Source organism: Stegodyphus dumicola, chromosome 4, assembly GCF_044657685.1.
Source record: "Stegodyphus dumicola isolate Sdum_Otavi_A_Nest chromosome 4, ASM4465768v1".
Classification (NCBI taxonomy): domain Eukaryota; kingdom Metazoa; phylum Arthropoda; class Arachnida; order Araneae; family Eresidae; genus Stegodyphus; species Stegodyphus dumicola.
In genome coordinates, this window is record NC_140771.1 from 3,706,437 (window position 1) to 3,733,773 (window position 27,337).

Below are 27,337 nucleotides of genomic sequence, written 5' to 3' on the forward strand. Positions count from 1 at the left end.
TCGCGAACACCAAAAATGACCCAAAAAACGTCTATGTATATACTATACACTATATACATAGTATATACTATGTATAACTATATATATTCTTTGAATGACCCGTTTACTACTCATCGTATATGTCCCGTTTTTACTGCTCATCATAAAGTCGCCGGATACTAGGATTAATTCAGCTAAATTCGAGTTCCGGTACTTCTCGTTCTTTGAGAGAATTGCATTTCCAGCCGGGGATTAAATTAAGATGAATTGCAGTATTTTAATTTATTATTTTTCATTCTTTCTTACATTGCCTTCGATAAGAAGGCATCAATGGTTGCTAAGGGAGTCATTTCCATTAGTTAAATTGGTAAAAGTTTACAATTGGGTGATCCCTTGTTTATTGGCGATTCTTTTTTGACGCCAAGATCGGCGCCAGGTAGGCACAATTTCAAGATGGCCGCTACACAAAACCAAAATAAAAAGTTAAAGAATTACACAAGATCTATGTCCATGTACACATCGATCTGTTTTTACTTAAAAAAACATCCTAGAATTGCACAAATTAAGCATTGTGCACTTCCTTAAATATGTCCATGTACACATCAATCTATTTTCATTTAAATAAAATCGGAAAGCTAAAACAAAGTTAAAACTATTGTGGTAATCAGAAGTGAGGTTTCATCGCCAAAATTTTAAAACAATTGTCGCCAATCGAAGGGGCACCCAATTCTACACTAGAGCTGTTAAATTTAATTACTTATTTATGAATTTACATTTTCTTTATGTTTTAAATTATTATTTTTATTTAATGTATCTTTCCTGACGGCGATTTATAGGCTCTAACCTTTCTAAGTTTGGAAATTAATTCTGACTGCAATTCATTGAGGCATAGAATCGAGTAGGCTCCAAAATAATTGTATGGGAAACATTCCATAGCAAGAACTGCAAGGCAACTGAGACCATGCATGCCAGACAGAACTTAGGTTACGTTATTTTCATCACAACAAAGCAGATAAGGGCTGCTTGCCTAAGGGCAGGTATGCCTTCGTGAAGAACATTTTAAGTGTTTGGTCTGGTCTGCTTCATTATGAAAAGTACGTGGGGGCTATCTGCTTAAGGAAAGGGATGCCTTTGTGGAGGACCTTTCTAAGGATTCCCATGCAACCAGCCCTTCACCGGAAATTTAAACCCACTCGAAGAACGAGCATTCACAGATTTTACTGGTGGGCTTTATGCTCGACTGGAAACATTCGTGAAGTAGGTAAGTCATGTAAATAACTGTAAATTATTTACGACTGCATTGTAAATGATGGACTAAATTCATTTGCAAATATTTACATGATCGTTTGTGGCCTACATTATCCTACTCGAATATCATAGTTGGATTCCTTGTCAGAGTATAGTGGGAAACACAGGCCAGATTTTTCACATATAAAGTCACATGTGTAAGCAGCAATTAAAATGGTATAAATCATACCATAACACCTTCGAGATATTGAACAACGAGAAAAGTTTACCACACTGACCAAGAATAATCCAAAGGATACAAAAGTAGATTAAGCACATCTGGAGTTTATTTGAATCAGAAGCCAAATGTCCATATGATAGGCTTCAGAAATGGAATTATCAGTAAGGTTTGTGATTGTACATCCATTGTCTCTTCATGTTCTGTACAAGATAGTCGACGAATTTCTGAGGCATTCCTTTTATAGGGCCAATTGCGGCTATAGAATCATTGATAACAATGTACTTTGAAAGGTCTGCAGATAACATCCCAAGTATTCACTTGGAAAATCAATAGAACTCAGAATGCATAGGACAAGTCATGTGACTCTCCAACAAATCAGACAGCTAGTATATCATGAAGTGTAGCACTGAAGAATCCTAGAAAAAATGCGTGTGGAAAGGAAAACCCTGGCACAACAGCGGTCTGTAATTAATGAATCTCCTTCAGAGATGTGGACTTCATATAACCAATAACCATTTTTACTTCTTCAAAACGAGAATTCCATAATTCTATCACCTCCAAACCGGACCTTTTTTGATTATATTAGAGGGATGACTGCTGATGACTCATTATCTTATCCATGAAACTGGAGGACAATCTCTGATTTAGTTTTCCTAGCTAGTGTTGCTATCTTCCGTGAAACTCGAGTCCATTGTTGAGCTTCTCAGATCTTGTGTTTCCAGTATTATAGACAAGAAGGCATCAATGGTTGCTAAGGGAGAAAAATCACCATCTGATTAGTTTGGAGCCATAATATTGGGTCATATAAAATGTCTCCACGGTTTCTTGCCTGTAGATGGTGTTGATGCGTATATACAATGGCATAGCTAGGATTCCAGTGCCCGGGGACATTCTTTGCGTCAAGAATGGAAAACATTTAATTAAAAAATTTCGAAGCATCAATCTGGCACCGACTGCATGCTGTGCCTGGGGACAGATGTCCCCCATACTCAATCCTAGCTACGCCACTGCTTATATATTCGGCAACACTCACCCGATTGTCTCAAACGAACATGTGCTTAAAAGGTGACATTTAGCTTCCATTGTTTGTGAAGATGGTTTTCAAATTCATTGCTCGTGTATAAAGTTATATTGATTTGAAAACTAGTGAATTATCTGAGGAAATACGCTATGTGATGATTTTTTGCTATAGAAAAGGTATAAACGCTGCAAAAACATGCCCAAAAGTTTGTGAAGTGTACAGTGAGAATGCTGTAAGTGAACAAAGGATCCAGGAGTGGTTTGCACGATTTGGTTCCGGAAATTTCGATGTCAAAGATGCACCTGGCTCTGGTCACCAGTCACTGAAAAAGTCGATGAAATTTTGCAACTGGTGGAGCAAGACTGACATGCAAGCTGTCAGGAAACTGTGGATGCACTAACCAACAACCACATGACAGTTTGGAATCATTTGAAAAGAGCTAGATTGTGCATTATGAGCTGCTGCAACTTGGTGAAACCATCAATTCGGCCTTGTACTGTACACAACTTGACTGTTTGAATGAAGCATTCCAAAACGAGCGGCCAGAATTGGCCACAAAAAAGGAGTTGTGTTTCATCATGACAATTCACGGTCACACATCTTTGATGACTTGTAAAAAATCAACGGAACTAGGTTGGGAAGTTTTGATGCATCCACTGTATAGCCCGGACCTTGCTCCATCTGCCTACCACTTGTTTCGGTCTCTGCAAAACTCTCTTGATGGTAAAAAACTGGCAGGCAAAGCACCACTGAAAGTCACTTGGCCAAGTTTTTCGATGATAAACTACAGAAGTTCTATGCCGATGGAATTATGAAGCTACCCGAAAAATGGCAAAAGATCATAGATAATAATGGTCACTATGTACTAGATTAAAACTGATTTTCAATAAAGAAAACTTTTGTTCAAAAATGTACCAAAAAATCTAAGACTTTTTATGTGGCCCAGTAAAACATGGTACTGGATGTCCAGTAACGCATCGCATGCATCTTGGGATCTCATCCATTTTCTGCCATACAATCTCATATCATCTGCTTTCTCTTATCATCTCTAAGAGAAGAGTTTTCCACATCTCGCCATGGTTGTTTGTGAAAGACCACTATCATAGCTGGATTAACCACTAAGCAAAATAAGTACGGGCTTAGGGCATCAAGGAAAAGGGCAACTACAAAAAAGTATTTAAAGTCTCAAGGAAAGGGCTGTGTAAACGTATCACAAAAATAAATTTTTCACTGCTGATTTTACTATGAAATGCTTGATGTATATAGACCAAGACAGAAAAAGAAGGAAAGGTGAGAAACACTTTTTGTTATACTATAAGTGTATGTGAAGGCACCAAATGCTCTCAGTCATGTATACTGAGTACTAGTGGAGTGATCATTTGGTTCGCTTGAATGTGTTATATAATATTATTAAGTATGCATTATAAGATACTTCAGGAAAGAAGAGACGAAATACACTCATGTCCATAAATTAAGGATAATGCAAAATCAGGCAAAGGAAGAGTTAAAAGCAAAACAAATTCGACTTATTTGTAAAGCTCATTTATTAAACAAAAGGTAAAGAGCAAAAAAAGATGCTATATGTTTGATATTACTAAAAAAATTAGTGATTTTTCCCTCCCCTGGAGCAAATTACAAAAAAAAAAAAAAAAAAAAAAAAAAAAAAAAAAAAACTATTTACAAAAAACCAATATTACATTGTATGTCTCCCAGACGATGCAATACAGTCCGCACAACGCCTAGGCATGCTGAGTATCAAATTATCGATCTGATCTTGGGAAATATTACACCACTCAAAAAGCAATACTCTCCGAAGTGTGTGCAATACAGTCCACACAACGCCTAGGCATGCTGAGTATCAAATTATCGATCTGATCTTGGGGAATATTACACCACTCAAAAAGCAATACTCTCCGAAGTTCTGGCAGACATGTAGGAGGAGGTTGATGGGCTGCAACTCGTCGGCCAAGCATATCCCACATGTGCTCTACTGGATTCAAGTCTGGTGAGAATGCTGGCCAGTCCATACAGGTGATATAATCTGGTTGAAGGCATTCGCTTACGATGTTTGCACGGTGAGGACGGGCGTTGTCATCCATAAACACAAATTGTGCACCCATGGCACCCCGAAACAAACGTACATATTGTTCCAGAATGACGTCCAGATAGATTTGGCTTGTCATGGTTCCAATTTGAACATGCAGGTCAGTTCTGGAACCCAGAATAATTCCACCTCAAACGAGCACTCCTGCACCACTGTAATGGTGTCATTCAATGATGTTTTCTTGGTGGTAACGGGTACCTGGAGCTCTCCATATGAAAGTCCTGCGAGAATCAGACTGCAAGCTAAACTTGGACTCATCGGAAAACATCACACAAGCCCACTGTTGCAGTGTCCACAATGCATGCTCTCTACTCCAGGCTAACCGCAGGCGACAGTGAGTTGCAGTAAGTGGAACGCATCTGACAGGTCTACGAGCATATAGACCAATCTGTCCTAAGCATCTGTACACGGTCTGCCTTGAAATTGTCGTACCAGTGGCTGAAGACAGCTGACGAGACAGGTCTGAGGCTGTGCTCCGCCTGTTTCTTTTGGCAGTAACTGCTAAATACTGGTTCTCATTCGACATTGTAACTCTGGGGCGACCTGTGCTGTAACGTCTACTCACATTATCATCATCTTGGAATCGTTGCCAAAGCCTAGAGATGACACTCTGGGCAATTCCAAGTTCGTCTGATACTTCCAGTGTGGTACGCCCACATTCCAGACGGCCGATAATTCTACCATGTAAAAAATCATCCAAATGCGTCCTTTGTGTCATAACTATTCGGTTATTGCACTGAAATGCTTATAAAGCACCTGCGAACAATTTTACTTCTTTGCCTGTATTCCTTATATATCACTCTCTTACACTCTCGTCATTGTGACGTACCATCGGTGTCATATGGTTTTTTCCTGAAATCTGCATATGATTCTTGAAGATGTGTGTAGTGATTTTACAGGTGATATATTTATTTTAGAGTTCGATTTCCGCATGACTCTGAATTATCCTTAATTTATGGACATGAGTGTAAATGGAAAGGTCTAAAAGGATTCAGTGTAGAGAAAAAAAAATATTGTAATATAAGTAAACAATAAAAAAATTCAGTCTGTTTAATTTCTATTCCTCAAACTTTAACAAACTCTTGTATTTGATTCCATTCTTTATTTACTCATTTATGAGAATGGACATAAGAGCTATATGCCTCAGAGAAGACATTTCACTGGCATTTAAATTTACATTGTTAGTACTAAGCTACCTTTCTGCCCAACCATTGGCATATTTGAGTCCAATCCTAATTAATTTTCTCAGTCTAAGGACATTTGCACTCACCTTGCTCGGACTTTCAATACACCTGTTTAGTGAAAAAACATATAAAGAAATGATAAGTGGAAAATCAAAGTGAACATTTGCTGCTTTCTTCACTTCAGAAGACATATTTTACATGCTATAATTCATGTCATTATATTAAATAGCCCAATAATGTCAAAGGACAGATAAGTATTATTCTCAATAAAAAGTTAACATCTTTTAAAAAAAATCTTGTTATTGGCACAAGGTGCTTAAGGAGTACATATTCTAGAAGTGGATGGAATTTTTCTTAGTGATGAAATTAAATAAATTACTTAGCTTCAGATGATTCAACCAATTTACTGTATGCTTCGCCTGCAAATCCAGACTTCTTAAGTGTTTTTGTCTTCCGGTGACTATGCTTTAGATGCTAAATACATACGCTTGATCTTAGCTTCAATTCTTGCACACTGCTTTGAATTGTATTCAAGAATTTCAATAACTATGCAACTGTTCTTCTTACATTATCTTTATTTTATTTATTTATTTATTTTTTAAGATCAAGTCCCAGAAATTTCAATTCTTTTACACTGTGGCCATTTTAAACATTCTCAAAAATTCTTTCAAAAATTTTTATCCCTGTCTGGCAGTTTTGCATTTAGTTATTCTATTCTTTAGAATCTAAAAGAAAATTCTGTTAAAAATTATATTTAGAATCTAAAAGGAAATTCTTTTAAAAATTACATCTACTGTATAATCTATGTATGTGATTGGCAGATACTTCATTTGTCTGCCAGCACATTCTAAACTAATAAATCTATTATTATACACATTTTCCATTTGAGGCTGAAACCCAAACTCTGCTTCAAGCAATATGGTGAATGAACAGGTTGATCATAGATTTTTCTAGAATATCTGCAAAGTATATGTAATAATATTAAACTCATTATTATTCCAAACGACAAAGTAAAAGTTGTGGAATGACTAAAATTGATTCCAGTTTGGAGTGAAATTACTGACAACCAAAACAAATTATTTATTTATAAAGATAAAAATTTTTAAACTGCTCATGAGAATATGAAAGTTCTTTTACTTATCTTAGAGCTTTAGTGTAAATAATATTTTCTTTTCCACTTTCTATTCATGGAATAGAAAAATGTTCAGGAAAGGAAGCTGCGCTTCATTTCCTCCCTGAACATTTTTAAGTATGGTACTTGCCTTGTGATTACTCTATTCATGCTCATTTCATTAACAAAAAGAATCAAAAATGATTCTTATTTATTATATTCACATTAACTGTTTGTTTAAGTAGTCATGATGCTGAATGCTGTTACGCATATAACCTTTATTGATGGGAATGCACAAGTAACTTCATCTGAAGATGTGCAGATTTCATTTGATGGGCTAAAGATGACCTTCCAGATTTCTAAAACACGTCTCTGATTAAATTGAGTGAAAATGATCTGCGCTAGAAATGTGTAAATTCACATGCTTTAAAAGTTGATGGCTAACTTCTAAAATCAGAACGACAGGTTTACAGTAGGATATAAAAAGTGGATTATATTGTTTGTATATGTGGCTAGCAATAAGATTCCATAATCCACTTCTTTTATAGATCTTGTCTTCCTATTTATATATTCTCTAATCTCTTATCCCCTGTAAATTATTTTGCTCAATAAAGGCTATTGATTTTCATCTTTGCTACGAAATTTAAGTAAATGAAACAACATTCAGATAATAAACTTCTTAATGCACTCTTTCCTTAATAGCCATAACTTTATTTTTACTATGGCTTTCGAGATGGTTTTATTCATATGCATTATTTCTAAGATCTATTTTCACTGAGAAAACAGGAAGATAAGTTAATCCTGTATGCAGTGTAAAATAATGCAGGAAGTACTACTAAACAACAAATTTCCAAAGAGCTGCATATTTTTTTAAAATTTGAGCACACCTGCATAGTTTTTAAATTTAAGCTAATAAACAATTTTGGTTATCAAATTAATGTTCAGCATACCAAAATTAATAATAATTCATTATTTTTATTTCAGGTTATCAATTATATATTTTCAAATTTCATTTGACAGCGGCTGGGCGATAACTATAATAAATGAGTTAGATTTTTTGCTACAGCTATCATGACCATATAAGGGCATCTCACCACATAAGCCCCGTTCACAAGAGCAAATTCGACCGGTAGCGAAAACCGGTTCTTCCAACATGTCCCGTTCACATGGGACAAGCATTAACTGCCTCGCCGAATTGGAGGTAGAACTTGGTTGAATGTTCCTTACCTCTCGGGAGCAGGGCAAATGGGGAGATTTGACGTACTATACTGCGCGGTTCACTTAATTTTAGTTACTGCTCGCTGGACTGTCAGTGAAACAATCGCGCTGATAGATGTCTGGGGATGTGATAGCATCCCCCCAAAAATTAGATAGAACTGTACAAGATATGGAAATTATAGACAAATACAGACAAGGTTATCTGATGATACAGACAAAGTTATCTGTATTCCAGAAATATCGTTCAAATTAAAACTAAAGTTAAGACAAGTGCATATCGGCTTCAACGCGAAAAGGGACTCGGTACCATTTGAATGATTTTTTTAAAAAAAAATTTAAGCATTTTCGTCTACTTTTTATGAATATTATTAAATGTTTTTGTGAGACAAAATAATTTTAAGCTGAAAAAAATTTATTGCTAGTATTTTTTTTTAATTTAAATTTTTGAAGAAAAATTTTACAATTAAAATGTCTTTCTTCTCCTACAATTTTTAATGTCTCCTCCCCAGTCTTTTTATTGTATTTATTAGAGTGTTCTTAATAACTTCAAGGAATGATTTTGCAATTAATGAATTAGTCTCTGAGGGAAAAAATACACTTTTATCTAAAATCTTTAAAACAAATATGATCTCAGTTACATTTTCATTTCAAATAATTTTTTTCCTTTCAGTATTTTGCAAAACCCATCCTTGTTTCTATAAAGTATATAATTTTATATAAGCAGCAAAAATAATAAAAAATTTAGTCCATACCTGTATATGTTTTAGGACTTTAAGTAAAACGATTTATTGGAAAAAGTGCAAAAGGTTTCTCAGTTTGCATTTGCAGTTTAAAGAATACAAACTGTCTAAATAGACATTTAATCATTTCAAATCTTTAAAATTTTATTACTGAATTTCAATACACACATATGTATATAAATCAAACCTAGTGCTATTTATTCAATTGGTAAATATAAACATAAATTACAAACCTTTTTTTAAAACCTTATGTGGCCAGAAAAATTGCAAAAACTTATAAAACGCAAGCAGAGTTTTTCTTTACCTGTTTTTGTTTTGTAAAACACGTTCAAAACAATTTTAATACATTTATTAATTATAATATTGTTGCATGCGTACAGGTTTGTAATAGATTGATAATAGTTCGTAAATGATTGTCATTGCATTCAAATCCGATGATAGCTTAAATTTATTTTATCAACATAAACACTTCAAAACTTCAGTAGTTATGCTTCAAGCTAATAAGAACGTTAAACACAACGGAATGCAAAACCCATCTTAAGAGAAAGTTAACTCAGAAATATCTCCAATCTCAAGCTGAACTAACAACTGCTAACAATAACAACTTATATAGCATAAACAATGTCATAAAAATAGTGTGGTATAATGAGATTATTACTTCGAAAACCTGTTTCGAATTGATGCCCAAGAAGAACCAATAATTCCCATTCTGCTTCATTGCATATCTTTCAAAAAAGTAAAAAAAAATCATCCAATTAATTTACTTTATCATTTTTTTTTAAATGCGAAAAGTTTGTTTTATAAGCTGTGAAAATGCCGGAATTTTGTAACCGATATATTTTTAGATATGAAATTTAAAAATTAATGGGCGTCAAAAAATCTAAAAAAAAGAACGATTTTCAAAAATTCTCCCAAAATATTTTTTAAAAAAATTACGCTAAAAATTTCATTTAATTTTTTTTTTCCACACTGTGTTATGGTGCAAACTATAATATTCTGAGGTTCTCAGTTTATTTGTTAATATTTGCAAAAAGTCATTTCAACTTTAAATTTTAAAAAAATCTAATCCTCTAAAAATCAAAAGCGTAACACCACATCCACAAGCAGTGTATGTACAAAGTTCTATATCTTATCGGGAAGCAGTTTAAAAATCCATTGCCATCTTTTAACCATAGTGACAAGCACCAAGAGTGAACTAAATAACAGCTTACAAAATAATAATAATAATTAAAAAGCATATATTTTTAAGGAACCATTACGAAAGTTCAGGTACCAGTTGCGAAAGTACAGATTACAAAATTAACAACATTAAACCACATTAAAAATGTGTAAACAGTATTAGAAATCCGCCAATTTGGAGACGTGATTGTTCACAGAGGCTTTAGGTGTACAGGGGAAGGAAGACGGTGGTCTTCTGAACGGGTCCTAAAGACGAAACTCTTTTATGTCTCCATTTTCTCCCCTTGCTAACGGCAGCTGTGCGAAGGAGCGTTGCATGTGAACGGGGCTATAAAGGGGACTTCTTTCCTGACCCTGGTGTGTTAAGTTTCAAACATCTTTTACATATTATGAATAATTTTAACAATAAACAACAGTTCAGTGAAAACAAAGGATTTTGAAGTGGATTTTAGCATGTTTTCAATAAGTTTCAAAATACTTATTGAAAACATGCCAAGAATAATATACAATTCTAAATGAGCATTGAATTGAAACCACATTGAACAGGTATTAAAAAATGCATAAAGGCATAGTTTAGCCAAGCGTGTGGACATAGTAAAGTTGCCAAGGGACAATATAGTGTGGGAGAGATGGGAATATTCAGTTTCTTTCAATTTCTTACAAACTCAGTACTGATACAATAAAAACGTATGCCATTTTGTGAAATTAACTTTGATTTCTGGTAAAAGAAATGTTGAGATACCAGATTTTTTCTATACTATCAAGAAAACTAAAATATTTATCAGAAAAATAATCAAATTTAAAAATAAATTCGATTTACAGTAATCATCCACTTAACAAGAATCTTTCAATAATTTATGCTGAAAATCTATGAAAAATCAATCCTCAAGAAACATCTGCATGTTATTTTTAAAAACTGCTTTCATCTGAAAAATATTTAATGCATTAGATATTTCCAAAGAAATAGCTCGAAGATACTTTAACACATTTACTGCGACACTGGCACTTCTTTGTTATACTCCAAGTAAATTTTGTGAAAACAATATAATATGGACAAGGATGCCATGGAAAATTAATGAATGTCAATGAACATATTGCAACAATGACATTAATGATAATGATAAAAATAATAAATTGTGTAGAGGGGCAAGTTATCTCATCGCTAGTGCTCACCAAATATTTTTGGAGGACATGATACCTCATTCATAGCGATGAAAGTGTTAAATAAAAATAAAGCTACCAACATTTTTATATTCCAAACTTTGTGTACTACAAGATTAATAAAATGCAAATAAATAAATATATATATGATTTATATCCATAAATTGATATTTCACTTTTTATTATACAAGCATAAATGATACAATGATTATTACATTTAAAATAAAAGCAACATGGCTAGACTGGGACATTTTTGACTTTTTTACATAATCGTGCCAGAAGTCCTGATAACTGCAAAAGTGACTGTACACCTTGAATAATCCTTAAGTGTGTTAATCCTATTTCCTGCAAAAATAATAAATTAAAGTGCAAACAATTTTAATAAATAAATGTTTTTAATCATTGCAGTGTTAAATGCAATAAAATAGCAATTAGATACTTAGAAATTGGTTTTCCTTCAAGAATTATGTTTAAAAAAAATTAAAGCATATGAATATTAGATATTATAAAATTAAATTTAGATGATAACTTTGCATAGGATGGTAATTCAGATAAAATATCAAAATTAATACAAATATATAAAAGTGAATTAATTTGATTAGAATTCAGCCCAACTTTTTCAGATATCTTTGTAGTGGCATCCTATGAAAAGATGCTTTATGAAGAGTTTCAGAATTCAACTACGTAAAAAACTTCATGCAATGTGTAGTATAGAAAACAGGTACCATTTTGAAAATCAGTTTTTAACTTGGGGATGTACGGTGGGCTACTGTTATGCAAATAGGATTTTTCTTTGCTTTAAAAAAAATTCCAATTTGCACAGAAGCATTCTGCAATCTTTATGAAAGTTACTTTTTTTTTTTTTGAGTTAAATACTAATCTTGGAAAAGGTATTGGCATCTTTATGCTGCAGCACAGCTGTGAAAATTTTTGGTTTCATTTACAAGGATGCAAGCACCTTTGTAATCAGATAACATTGTACAGCTGAACTGTTGCGTCAAATGTATCCTGCAAGGATCAATCACAGTATCTTTATGGCATAGTGGTCTGGGGAAAGCAGTTTCGTTACACACATGTAGACAACTGCTTTAAATCCAACGAATGCAACTCCTGTTGATCTACAGAGGTTACAAAATAACCTCAACAGCAGCACGATACATACTTGCTGGACTGACTTCCCTAGACTTAAAAGTCGAGAGACTCTCCTAGCAAGGGTGTTACACCTAGATGAAAATGCCCTACTTCGGGACCAGCAATATTTCCACACTATGAAAAGCGTAAACTAGCTTTGCTTGTACATCTGCTGGAAAATAACTAATTACAATGCATACAGAGAAAGTATGCTTCTCCCAAAGAAAACAAATTCTGCTTATTTATGGATAGCTCAAAAAGACAAAAAAGAATCAGAAACACCTTCTGCATGATGGAAAGGAAACAGACTCTTCCAAGACACAGAGAAGACTGAATATTTAGAACAGCAGCACTTAAAAGTGGCTACAAATTATGCAATATACACACTAAGAAGAAACATGATTAACCGTTTGACTTATGCCGCGAGTTTCAGTGTGTCTTTGTTGCTCTGTGGGTGTGAACGTACGTAGTCTGACTTCACGTATACTTTGTAACATGAGTGCATTCTAAAATAACTAACTGCGTTGCGGTTTTTGAGACAAATTGATGCTAAAGCAAAGTTTAAGGTTTAAAGAAATTAAACATTTAGCAGTAGTAGCAATAAAAGCTCCCTGAGATATGTTATGCAGACATTGAAGACAATAAAAGATTTTGAACTTAACCAATTTATTAACAATATAATAAAGAATAAAAACACAGAAAATAAATGTCAACAATATTAGAGTCTTAGGAAAAATATAATATAACCATCATTCATCAAATATTTTTACCTGGTCTCCAAAACACTGGCATTCTATACAAACAAAAAGTCCTAAACAGTAATTATGCGGCCTAAAATTGAAGTTGGCTACACATTAATAAGTCCATAATCAATGGTCAAGAAAAACACCTGAAAATTTAAATGAAGTTCTTGAAAGCACTTAAAGCAGGCCTAACCCCGTTTGCACAAGGAGTCGCCGCTCACATATTTTAATTCCGCCTTCATTGAAGAACATGGATGCCACCCACAGCAGTCACTCACATGGTAGCCTCTGGAACCAAAGAACTTTAATCTGGAACAATTATCTCGCAAACCGGAACCAAGGCACTTTAATCACCGAACTGCATGCATCCTTCTGAAGGGGCTGGAAACCGCTCACTCAAGTGCCGGGAAAGCAGGAACTAGAAGGGTTGGGCCATATCCATATCCTAAGCCTATCTGATTGGTATTCGGCCCTAAAAAGGGCCTTTACCAATACATAGTTATCTTACCCTGATAAGGGCATCCTAATAAAAAACTTATCCATCTAAAGATGGTACTCCTGGTGATAGCATAAGTGGTGCCATCCTTTGGCGGTTGTGGAGAAAATTCAATTCGCAATGGCATAAAAAGATGAAATGGCATAAAAGTTGAAATGGCATAATTAGAGGCTATGGCGTTTATGAAGACTTGAACTTGTAGAAGCAATTATGAAATGGCATTGAATGGCATATAGGTGCGCTGCGACGACCGTGCTTCCCTGATGGAAGTTTGTGGCTGAATGATGTGACTGGGCGGTCGTAGCCTTTTATCAGATGGGTAACATACACTGTGATTGGTCGAAAACTTTTAACACTTCAGAAATATGATAATTAGTTGTCTCAACAGTAGAGTCCATAGTTCAATACAGTCAAAAGTCGTTAATCCGGACTCGTCGGGACTTCGGCGATTCCGAATTATAGATCATCAGTTTAAATCTGGTAAGATGGCATGCAGAAATTACAAAATTAAAAATATGAAACCGTAATTTATGAAATAAAGAACAATTATGATCTAAAGAGTATCAAAATTTACAAAAAGAAAAAGCTTAATATTTATTTGTTTACTTTATTAAACATTTCTTTCAATGTAAGTTGCTTCGTTTCATGTGATAATACTTTCTCTTTAATTCTATTAAACAGACATAATTTCTTGTTTAGTTACAAAGTTCCGCTGTTCAAGTCCTATAATTGCTGTGTTGAGAATACCGACTAATTTGTCAATCGAAATGTTTTCGTTTTCAATAACCTCTGTGTCACTTTCTTCACTATCGGAAGCGAATTATAATGACGAGGAACTTGATTTAAATCATATCAAAGACGGAGTACATCGAAATGAAATACTACACTTAGTATGGAATTATAAACCAAATAAGATAAAAACATCTGCCCTGAAGATAAGGATAGTGCTGACAGATCAACTTCCAATCCGCAGCGTGAAATTGATAAACAGATTTCGGATTTCAAAACATACTTTTGCTTGGTAGATACAAATTACATATTAGTAAATATATATCGGAAATTCTATTTGACATAATCTTTCTAATCTATCATAATCTAATAATGACGTTTCTGCCCCCCCCCCCTCTGCCGCAGAGCAGCGTGAAATTGATAAACAGATTTCGGATTTCAAAACATACTTTCGCTTTGTAGTAAATATATATCGGAAATTCTATTTGACATAATCGAAAGTTCAAGCTTACTTTTATAAAATTGCTCTAACAGTCTGCAAAAAATAATAAGCCGGATCCATTTCGAAGATTAAGGAACAACGCAATCTGCAACATTAACTGAATAACTTTAGCTTAGCATATAACTCCGTTACACATTAAACGCGCATGCGCACAAACATATTCGCAGCCGTAAGGGTCTTACGCGCTATCGTAAACGGCTGTGCGCATGCGTGGACACGACGCATGCGCAGAAAGTTTGTAGCTTTGAGGTCCGGATTATAGATCATTCCGGATTATGGGTGTCCGAATTAACGACTTTTGACTGTAGTAAAAATAAGTAAATATAAGAATCTTGATTAAATACGTAAAATAAAATAAGTGAAATAACTGAAGTAAATATATACAACATGTACAGTTACCAATTTCTGTCGTGAAAGATATTTTGCGGTCTTTTGTACTTTTGAATTAGGGTATTATCGTAGTTATTAAGTTGTTGAATATTTTCGTTGGGATGACTATTGCAGCGGGAGAAGAAGTTATGACTATGTTTAAGTATTTCACTGTCTAATGGTTTGATGTTTAGGTCTCTATGAATTGCTGAGTTTCTTACGTACCAAGGGGCGTCTATTAAAATTATGAGTAGTTTATTTTGCATTCTTTGTAGGGATTGTCGATTATTTCTTGAGGTGGCTGCCCAGGCCGGTGCAGCGTAGAGAAGAATTGGGCGGATAGCCTGCAGATAGATGATGCGTTTGGTGTTAAGATTTAGCGTTGAGTTTCTTCCGATTAAGGCATAAATAGCCATAAATGCCTGATAGGCTTTGTTCCGAATATTGATAATATGATTACGAAAAGTTAGGCGGTAGTCGATGTAAACTCCAAGGTATTTGATAATATTGGTTCTCGGGATATTTTGTCCTTCAATTTGGATATTTCCTATGTCTTTTCTGATGACTGTTCTTCTGAAATAAATGAGGGCTGATTTGGAGGTATTAATTTTGATTTTCCAGGCTCTGAAGTATTTCTCAAAAACTTTGCCTATTGTGGGTAGCAGAGAAATAGGTCTAACTTGAGGGTTGAGCTGGGTTTTTACCGGGTTTCTTAAGTACAAAAATGATGGCATGTTTCCATGCATCAGGAAAGTAATTTTTTCTCAGGCAGGCGTTAAATATATTGGTAATTAGAACTATTGTTTTGGATGGAAGGTTTTTTCAGTGCTTTGTTTGAAATTTGGTCATATCCAGTGGCTTTCTTGATATTGAAGCGCCTAATAATGGTTTGAACTTCTCTAGGACTGGTAGGAGGGTTGAAGTTTCTAGAGTTTTCTTGAATAAAGTTGTTGACATGATTGGAGATATTGTAGTCATTGGGACAAGGGTAGAGATTGTTGGAAAACTGTTCTTCATAATTATTTGCAAAAATTTCATCTATTTCTTCAGGTTTGTTGATTACTGCGTTATTAATTTTGATGGGTCCAATGCTATTGTTGGTGTGTTTTAGAGCTTTTGCGATGCGCCAGACTGGGTGATCGTCGTGGGAAAGGCTTTGCACAGCTTTTACCACGGCGATGCGCCAGACTGGGTGATCGTCGTGGGAAAGGCTTTGCACAAAGCTTTTACCAGGCCTGGTCAGTGTATTCTCTGATGATTTTCTTTAAATTCTTTATGGCATCTATTGAAATCTCTTCTATCATTAGGGTGTTGGGTGCATTGTGCTATTTTCCTAAGTCTGTTCTTTTCTCTGATTTTTTGCCTGATATGGAGAGGAAGGGTAATGGAGTCATCTTTTTTATGCATTTTTGAATTATTTATTGCAGTATGGATTTGATTATTGAGTTGAGTAATAGCCTCGTTGATTTCTGTGGTGTTACTGAGGTTAGGAGCAGCATTGACGTTCCTCTGCATGATGTATTTAAAATTGCTCCAATTAATTTTTGTTTTCAAAGGAGGTAGGCCATGTTTTAACCCATAAAGGGTAAAGTGAAGTGGCAAATGATCGGAGGAGAGATCATTTGCGACATAGACAAAAGGAGCTTGAGGGATTTTGCTTGTGATGATTATGTCTAAAACATCTGGTCTTCCACGTAGATTGGTGGGAATGTAGGTGGGTTCATTAGGTGCATAAATGTCGATATGGCTATTGAGAAGATAATTGTTGAGGATGATACCGTTAGCATTGGTGGTTGAGCTGTTCCAGTTTGGGTGTTTGCAGTTAAAATCGCCTGAGATAATAGTGGGATATCCTAAATTGATGATATTATTGAGATCGGTGATATTGAGTAGGTTATTAGGTGGTTTGTAGACTGAAACAATTAGATAATCTGTGTTATTACTTTTCATAATACATCCGCAGGCTTCAAGGCTTTGGAGAGGTGGTAGAGTGGCTGGGTAGCAGTTTAAATATTTTTTAGTTGCAATGAGAGTACCTCCGCCTCTGTTATGAAGTCGGTCAGAACGAAAGACATCATAGTTGGGGAGTTTAATATTATCGGTTGCTTTAAGATGGGTTTCATTGAGGAGAAGAATATCTATGCTGTGCTGTATGAGGTAATTTTTAATTTAGAAAAGCTGCCTTTTTATGCCATTGCAATTGAAAGAAACAAATTTAGCGTAATTGATGTGCGATAGATTGGAGAGGTGCTATGTTGAGAATTATACATTGTGTGATTCAAAAACCTGTAGTGCCTTTAAGGCGATATCCAATTTAGTATCTGAGCTGCTAGAATTCCTATATTCTATGTAAAGTGTGTGGAGAGATTTTACGAAAGCTCTGAATTCTTCAAATGATTTTTCTTCTTTACTATTGTTGGTAATTTTCATGGGAGCTTCTGAAGGAGGGCTTATCGGATGTTTAGACCCAGAAATGACTGCGGCGTATGATAGGCTATTGTAGATGGGTTCACTGGTTTTTGATTGGCTGCGTGTACTGTTAGTTTTGATTTCCTTCATGGCACTTGGGTTTATGATGGGTTCTTTAATATTTTTTAGTTTAGGATCTGGTTTATTGAGTGGATGTTCAGGGCATTTTTTTATCGCAAGATGCATGGGATCCTTGGCATAAGACGCATTGAGGGGTGAAATTTAAAACAAGAATAAATAAATATCACAATTTCATTTAGAAATTTTTAAGAAAATTTTTCTTTGGGAAAATCTTATTCCATTATTCAAAAATTTTATCGTAGCAAGAAAGTCCAACATGTTACAGAACAATACAAAGACATATATATGATCACACACTCAATACTTTTACCCAGGGCCCTGGTCACTCATACAACATTCTACACTATACAATTTTACATTTACCTAATATCCATCATATATGACTTATAACATATTAGTTTCAAATAAACAAAACTTAATTTAAATACACACAAAAACAAATTTCATAAGAAAATTGTTCCGCAAAATCTTATCAGGTTATGCTTAGTCAGCGGTTTTGTCATGTGATCAGCCAGATTATCTTTACTTGGGACATATTTTAAATCAAAAATTTCCCTGTTCAATAGGTCACGAATGAAAAATAGTTTCACATCTATATGTTTTGTCCTCGAGTTTTCAGTGGGTGATTTTGTAAAACATATAGTATCCATATTATTAGCAAACAATATTGGCCTCGAAACATAGTTACTTGCAATCTTAAACTGAATGCATTCATCCAAAATGTTTTTAAACCAAACTAATTCTTTTGCTGATTCAGTCATGGAGATAAATTCAGCCTCCATAGTAGATAAACTCACTCCCCTTTCTTTAAATGTATGCCAAGATACAGGTGATTCTCCCAACAAAGCTATTTGTCCACCAATAGACACCATATCATCCCTGCTTGAAGCAAAATCCGAATCTGAATATATATTGAGCTTCAGTTCCTTGCATACCAGTTTGAGTTTGTGCTGTCTGGTATTTGAAACATACCCTAACAGTTTAAGTAATCCTTCCCAGTGAAACTTACCAGGATTGCTTTGGAACTGAGAAAATATATTAACAGCATAAGCTATATCCAGACGAGTACGATTGCAAAGAAACGAGAGACATCCCAAAACATTTCTATAAGGATAATTCATCATTTCAGTCGTTTCTTCTTGTGTACTGGGACTTTGAGACTTTGAGTATTTCATACCTTTAACTATTGGAAGGGAAGTAATTTGTATTTTAAAAGACTTAAATCGATCAACTATGTCTTCTATATATAATTGCTGATGAATTAAAACACTATTTTTCTCATATTCAAACTCCACACCCAGAAGCTTTCTTGTTTTACCTAAAATTTTCAAATCAAAATGTGAACTCAGGACTTTTAATATCCTTTTGGCCTGAACTTCACCTTTCCCAAACACAACTATATCATCAACATAAACCAACAGAATGACAAAATCTTTAAAACGATAGACACAATTACACCACTCAAACTTGATAAACCCTAGGTTACATAGTGTTCTATCCAACTCGTAGTACCATAATCGGCCACTCTGATGCAAACCATACAAGGCTCTATCTAAGCGACACACAAAAGTTTCTTTATCTCGCTCCACAAAACCCTGAGGTTGGGACATGTAAATTTCCTCTGATAAAGGAGCATAGAGATAGGCACTTTTCACGTCACATTGTATATTTGCCCATCCAAGGTGTGCAACTAAAAGGGAGAAAAAGAGCCTTATTACTGAAAAGTTGACTACAGGAGAGTAGGTTTCATCATAGATATCGTATTTAATTTGCCGATAACCCTGAGCCACTAAACGAGCTTTAAAACGAACAATGTTTCCAAATTCGTCCCGTTTAATGTTGAAAATCCACCTGCAACCTAGTGGAGTCTTGTCTTTAGGAAGTGGAACAAGATGCCATACCTTATGCTTTTGCATGTTGGCCATTTCCTCTTCCATTGCCTCTATCCATTTAAGCTTTTCTGCAGATTTCATTGCCTGGTTATAAGTGTTTGGAATTGAAACATCTAGTCAGCTATCTCGGGTATACGACGTTGAAGGAGTACCAGTTGGGTCGATTTCACCACTGTAAGTATTGCTTCCCTTGAAATCAAACGAGGTAGGATCATACTGAATATTATGTTCAGTGCAATACCTTTCTACATCATTTGGTGATCATAGTCTTTGATTAGACCTGCTCTCAAAATAATACACATCCGTACGAGTACCGTCTGGCCTTGGAACAGGTTTACGAAGCCAAGTTACTTGTCTCAATGTAGATTGAGTGACAGTGCCAATTGTAGAAGAAGGTATATTGGTATCGGTTCTTTCCTCTATTTCAGGAAAATAGCCAACTGGAGTATCAGTGGATTGGAACTCTACCCTTTCTTCAGATTCCAAATCAGGAAGGGTGCCCAGTGCAGCTCCTCTGCCACTTTTCTGCATTCCAATCGACTCTTTAAAAGTAGCATTTAGGGTTTCTACTACCTTTTGCTCATTTTCCAACCAAATCTTGTACCCTTTTGTTCGTACACTGTACCCAATCAATCAGCCCTTCGTTGCCTTTGGATCAAGTTTAGAATTTCTTTTAGCCTTTGGAATTCCCACATAGGCAATCGTTTGAAATGCCTTAAGATGACGTACTGATGGTTTCCGCTTAGTGTATAATTCAAATGGGGTCCTATCTTGGCCCTTATGACAGGTTCTATTAAATGAATATGCAAAATACATTACTGCATCTGACCAAAATTCGGAACTCATTCCACTATCGTGTAAGATTGCACGTACATTATTGAGAGCTGTCTGATTAAATCTCTCACAAACTCCATTCTGTTCTGGAGTGTAGACATCTGTAAATTCGTGCTTTACACCATTTTTATTACAATATGACCTGAATTGATCATTATCATATTCTCGCCCATTTTCAGTCCTAAAGTATTTCAACTTAAGGTTCAAAGATCTTTCCGCACGTGCTATATGCCTTTCAAATACTTCAAACACCTGACTTTTCTCCACAATGCGGTATACTACCACATAACGAGAATATTCGTCAATAAAGGAAACGAAATAACGTTCACCATTCCTACCTGGAATGTTAATAGGTCCCCATACATCAGAAAAAACCCTTTCAAGCGGTCTCTTTACTTGAATACCTTCTAAAGGTCTATAGGAGATTCGTCTTTGCTTATTGATTTGGCAATGTTCACAAAACAAATTAGGTGAGTGCTTTAACACAGGAAGACCTCGAACTGAATGTCTCTTACTAGTCCTGACAATAGTATCATAATTTATATGACCAAACCGACCATGCCATAATTCACTATTATTATGCTACTGTGGATGCCTCAAATTTTACAGATTTGCCCCCCTTTTTGATTATTTTCGGGAATACATGATAGTTACTTCCTATCAACTTAGCCTTGTACAAAGTTGAATTCTCATCATCAGTAACTTTAATTTGCCCATTTTTACCATAAAATCTTGCTCCATTGATATCCACCCTAGGTCCAGATATTAAATTTCGTCTCAGTTCAGGTGAATATAACACATCTTTAAGCAAAATAACCGTATCCCCAAATTTCATTTTAACAGTACCCTTCCCATGAATTGGAAAAGTTACCCCATCAATAGCTACTAGCATATTCTCATTTTTCACAGGAGAAAAGGTATCAAACAATTCACGATTTTTCAAAAATGATGAGATGCAGCCGTATCAAAAATCCAACTATCATCATTTTCTTCCACATTGTTAACATTGGCTTGAGCTATAAAATGGGACTGTGCATGGGAATTATTTTTACTTTTACTCAACTTGGGTTTATTCTTACACTTAGAAGATGTTTTATTACTACTAGATACAGCTGAGGAAACAGAGGAAGCAGGTGAGGGTGATCTGGAAAAGTTACCTCTCATTCTACAGTATTTTTGAATATGACCTGGACGGCCCCATTTATAACACTTGAGCCCTTTAATCTGCTTAAATTTGGGTTCACAGTGAGTACTTTGAACTTCTATAGTCTTATTGGAGTTTTCCCTATCTATCTCTCTTAAATTAAGACGCGTTTCCTCTGCTAGAATTTCAAGTTCAACATTTTTAAAAATGAACTTTTCATCTGGCCACCTTAAAATATTCTGAACTACTTGATCAAATTTATCTGGAAGGAACCTAAGAAACTGGAAACATATATATACGTCTCTTACAGCCTGATTAATATCAGCTAACTGTTCAGTTACGCGTTTTAATCTAGAAGAAAAGAAACTAATACTTTCATTTGGCTTAATTTTACAATTTAAGAACTCTGAAAACAGGGACATATGTCTTGACCGATAATGCGGCTGGAAGTATTTGGCAAGCGTATTCCATGCCACTACCGGGTCATCAATTTCACACATCAAGTTTCTATATTCAGGGCTTACATTCATATAAATTAACGATAATGCCAATTGACTTCTATTTTGATAGTCGGCAATAATTTCTTTTGTAATACCCTTAACATCATCTAAATCAGGACATTTTTCAATACCTTTGACCAAAAGCCATGCATTTTTTTCATTCAAGACAAACTTCATATCTTTGGACCATGTAAAATAATTACATGCATCAAGTTTAGCAATATTATGCATGACACTAACAGTAGCCATATTTGAATTTTAACAAAAACCGCCCCCCAATCTCTTAAGTCCTAAATTAACTTTAAACTTCAAAAGTCTGCACTAAAAATAACTCAGGAGCTGGTGGCCCATAACCAAAATGATGCTAAAGCAAAGTTTAAGGTTTAAAGAAATTAAACATTTAGCAGTAGTAGCAATAAAAGCTCCCTGAGATATGTTGTGCAGACATTGAAGACAATAAAAGATTTTGAACTTAACCAATTTATTAACAATATAATGAAGAATAAAAACACAGAAAATAAATGTCAACAATATTAGAGTCTTAGGAAAAATATAATATAAGCATCATTCATCAAATATTTTTACCTGGTCTCCAAAACACTGGCATTCTATACAAACAAAAAGTCCTAAACAGTAATTATGCGGCCTAAAATTGAAGCTGGCTACACATTAATAAGTCCATAATCAATGGTCAAGAAAAACACCTGAAAATTTAAATGAAGTTCTTGAAAGCACTTAAAGCAGGCCTAACCCCGTTTGCACAAGGAGTCGCCGCTCACGTATTTTAATTCCGCCTTCATTGAAGAACATGGATGCCACCCACAGCAGTCACTCACATGGTAGCCTCTGGAACCAAAGAACTTTAATCTGGAACAATCATCCCGCAAAACGGAACCAAGGCACTTTAATCACCGAACTGCATGCATCCTTCTGAAGGGGCTGGAAACCGCTCACTCAAGTGCCGGGAAAGCAGGAACTAGAAGGGTTGGGCCAGAGCGACGTGAGATACTTATAGCAGAAGTAGGAATGACGTCATCTCACGGCAACCAATCAGCTATCGGCACGAATCGGCTTTTCAGATGACGTAACATCATGTTTCGTTTTTGCATCTCAATTAGGTTGAAACAGTCCGTTCTCAATGCAAACAGTGGCAGCAAGAAAAAAGAAGTAGAAGTAACTACTATATTACATTAAAATAAGGACTAAACTAAATAAACATTTCAAGGAGGAGAGATGATGCAGTAAAAGGTTTAAAAATAAGCTATATTTTCCAACACAAATGAACGCAGCGCTTTTGCACCCCACAGCAGTCAAACGGTTAAGGGCTTAAAAGCAGAAATCACTATGTAAAGGAAGTAAGATGAATACTCCTGCAGTGCCTTTCCCAGTTCTGTCCTTACTTAGTCTGAGTAACCCATATAAAAATACTGGACAACGAAAAGCACGAGGTTGAAAAATTCATGAAAAATTATATATATTAAACGCGCATGCATAAACATATTATGTGCATGCGTAGACCCATTATGCGTTTACGCATGCGCAGAAAGTTTGTAGCTTTGAGGTCCGTATTATAGATCATTCCAGATTAAAGACTTGACTGTATAAGGTTTTTGCTTAGCACATAAAGTATAATGTATGCATATGCATTAAGTAAAGGTCAGATAACACTGCTATAATAAGTAAGAATACAAAGAAAAGTATTATGCATGTTAATGTGTAAATAATGTGATTGAAATAATTCAATAAAATACAAAATAAGGAACGAATAATATGGTATTTAATGTATAAAAGCCAATGCAAGGCATGAATAATTGAATAATGTATTTGTATGTTGTATTATTTGATTCATGAAAAGAATTGCACTCTATTAAAGTACTTTGATTGCAATTGAATAATTCTTAAGTATAATGCATGGATTAGAGTTAATTACATTATAGCAGTATTTAACACAATTGACTGGATTATTTGATTATGAGAAAGTACCCTAGAACTATTTGCCTAAGAGAAGGAATGCCTTCTTTGATGACTCAAGGAAACTGGCTTGCATTCATGTTACACATGGAGAAAAGCATGAAAATGCTCATGCTGATTTGAGATTCACACTCAGGGAAATGTTAGACAAAGATACATGGATTAGGGCTGGGATGTATTGTATCTCTTGCTTTGAAAGTGCTAATAACAGATTGTTACATATTCAAGTATTATACAGAAATGCTCTGTTACAGGGTTCGTACACATTTCTGCACATGGAAATTAAGTACTTTTAAGGACCATTAATGAAAAAAATTAAGGACCTATGATCAAATGGGAACTGAATTCAATTAAAAATATTATCTATGCCTGAATTTCACTTTTGGAATACCATCCTAAAAATAAAATAGATATCTAAGTAATATGCATTATTACTAAACATGAATTAATTAACATAATTATTAATAAGTTTGGGAATAAAATAAACTTTATGAAATTTATCAAGTAGCATTGAATATTTTACTATTTTACTATTTAAAATATTCAATGCTACTTGATAAATTTCATAAAGTTTATTTTATTCCCAAACTTATTAATAATTATGTTAATTAATTCATGTTTAGTAATAATAGTTGGACATATTTAAAAGAAGATAAGTGACATTTACGTTTTACTAACAGTTAGCTTTATGTTGATTTTATGCAAACATCTTTTGAAGTTAAAATAATAAGTAAGATCATAATCAGGATGATTCATAACAAAAGGCTGAATGTTGTCACCGCTGCTGCTTGTCTAGAGAAAGACCTGCTGATTCGAACAAACCTGAAAGGCTTGATGTAGGCACAATTGGCAAGTGCTGAAAGTCAGTCAGACTCTGTTTGATGCATTTAGTGTAGCTTTGTGTAGAGTTCCAGGGGTTGTAACCCAGTTAATATATTTTAAGGTTCCAATAAGCCATTAAAGCACCAGAGGAGATAAGTTTTTTTGTATTACTTTAAGTCTCATTAGATGCAAAGAATAAGTTTTACTTGAATTTTTACATTTTTGTATTTTATCTTGTGACCACAGTGAATATTAATGAAAGGCAATAACTTGCTTTAATATGTAGAGATAATTTTTAAGGGTAAACAGTTATCAATAATTAAATATGTAGTTTAATAACCTTAGTCATTATGGATTTACATGGCCACTATTAAATTTTATTTTATTTAATTTAATTAACAATATTAACAAATTTAATTTAATTAACAATATTTGTTAAAAAGGCCCTATTAAAATCAAAAACTAATAAAATTTCACTAAAATACATGTAATTTATGACATTGATTCTTAAACGATATTAGGATAATTACATATGAAAAGCTACAAAACATTTATGTTTTGTAACAACACTCAACAAAATATTTATTCACAATTTTAATTTGAAGGATTCCCAGACATTTTGTCTAGTTTATATCGATTTGCTTCTTTTTAAGCATCTTTTCTAACAATTAAAGATTTTTCTCAATATGCAAACCAATGCTTTTTCTAGTTTCTACGTGCTTTATCTCTTAACATGTCAACCTCTCCACAGTGTACCTATGAGGGTTTACTAAATTCGGTAAAAGTTAAATAGTCCAAAACCCCAAAAGGTATGAAGCATATTATTGCTATGTGTGAAAGTAACTACAATATCAGACAAAGGTTTAAATACACCTCTTATTTAAAAAGAATGGCATGTTCTGATGCTAACAAAATCAATTACAGTTCACAGTAACGTAATTAAACAAGAACAGTCAAATTCAAACTAAAAATGTGGACTAGTGGTCAAGGATTATACAATTTAATTTCAATTTAATATGGCTCAGTAACTCTCAAATGAGGAAATAGAAATGGGAAATTATAGTAAAGGCTGAAATCATAAATAATAGTGGAATTTACATAATAATAATTGCACATATCTTTGAAGAATAATTTTCTTTATGTACTCAATTTCTTTCTTCAATATGTTTGCTTTTCATTTTAGAATTTTTAAATTTAATTAAGGATTTCTGTTATTCTAAAAACACTAAATGGATTTAGAATGTACAGAAAAAGGGGCTAATTTTATTTCTTTGGTAATATGAACATTTAGAAGAAATATGAAATATATATGTTAAAGGACGGTTACAGAACTGATGTGGCAGAATTTTTAGAATTTAATGACACACTGAACAACAAAATCTAGAAATGGCAAAACTTTTAGAATTTAGGATCTACAGAATGGGAAAATGCTGAGTTTCAGCTATGTGTATGGTGCATTAAGACATATTAATCTTTTAAATTGTAAGTTTTCAATTTCTTTATTAAAAAAAAAAAAAAAAAAAAAAAAAAAAAAAAAAAAACTTTCTATAATGCCTGCCCATGTGATAAGATTAGAAGCATTTTTGATATTTTCCATGCTTGTGCCTAGTGAAAAGTAGAGAAAATAAAGGGAAGATAAACATGTTAAGATTCTAGTATCAGAAGTAAAACATTCAAATATTATGTTTTCATTGTTCTTCCAGACGTTTTCCAAAAAGTAAGAAACTCATTGCAAACTTTCTGTTAAATACATCCATTACATGTTGACACCATGGAGACATTTTTCATTTTGTCACAAATTTCTTGAATCTTCTAGAATTGTGGCTCTATAAATCTTGCCTTCAAATCCTTCTAAACTTTCCAAGTTGCAATGTCTAAAATCCTAAAGAAAAATTATCCCTACCAATTCTGTAACAGCAAAAGGCCAAAAATATTTTGGAAAAAAAGGGGAGGGGGGAAAAGTGTAAAATTAATTTTATAGAGAAAAACTGATGCATATTCTGAGAATTCTAAATACTGAGACCATTACATGGGAAAAACTCTTACTATGAAAAAATTAAAAAGAAGACATTTTTAATTAATTACACAGCTAATTTTGCTTTTGCTAAGAGCTGTTTCATAAAATGTGCTTTATAGCATTATACGTGGTTTATTTTTCAGGTTCCAAATATTGTACAGTCAAAAGTTGTTAATCCGGACTCGTCGGGACTTCGGCGATTCCGGATTATATATCATCAGTTTAAATCTCGGAAGATGGCATGCAGAAATTCTAAAATTAAAAATATGAAACCGTAATTTATGAAATAAAGAACAATTATGATCTAAAGGGTATCAAAATTTACAAAAAAAAAAAAAAAAAAAGCTTAATATTTATTTGTTTACTTTATTAAACATTTCTTTCAATGTAAGTTGTTTAAGTTGCTTCGTTTTTTATGTGATAATACTTTCTCTTTAATTCTATAAACAGACATAATTTCTTGTTCAGTTAC

The 27,337-nt window shown here is 34.0% G+C and overlaps 1 protein-coding gene and 1 long non-coding RNA gene across 4 annotated transcripts in view; one reads left to right on the forward strand and one right to left on the reverse strand.

The window, feature by feature from the left end:
* The window catches only part of LOC118185516 (uncharacterized), a 45,910-nt gene that overhangs the window by 860 nt on the left and 17,713 nt on the right, over nt 1-27,337 (forward strand). The window lies entirely within an intron of this gene.
* Nucleotides 11,301-27,337, reverse strand: part of RfC4 (replication factor C subunit RfC4) — a 76,045-nt gene continuing 60,008 nt past the window's right edge. For all 3 annotated transcript variants that reach the window (XM_085814484.1, XM_035355384.1, XM_035355385.2), the window contains one exon: nt 11,301-11,510. In XM_085814484.1, coding sequence (XP_085670610.1) covers nt 11,403-11,510 — 108 coding nt within the window. In that variant the 3' untranslated portion in view covers nt 11,301-11,402. The remainder of the gene's footprint in view (nt 11,511-27,337) is intronic.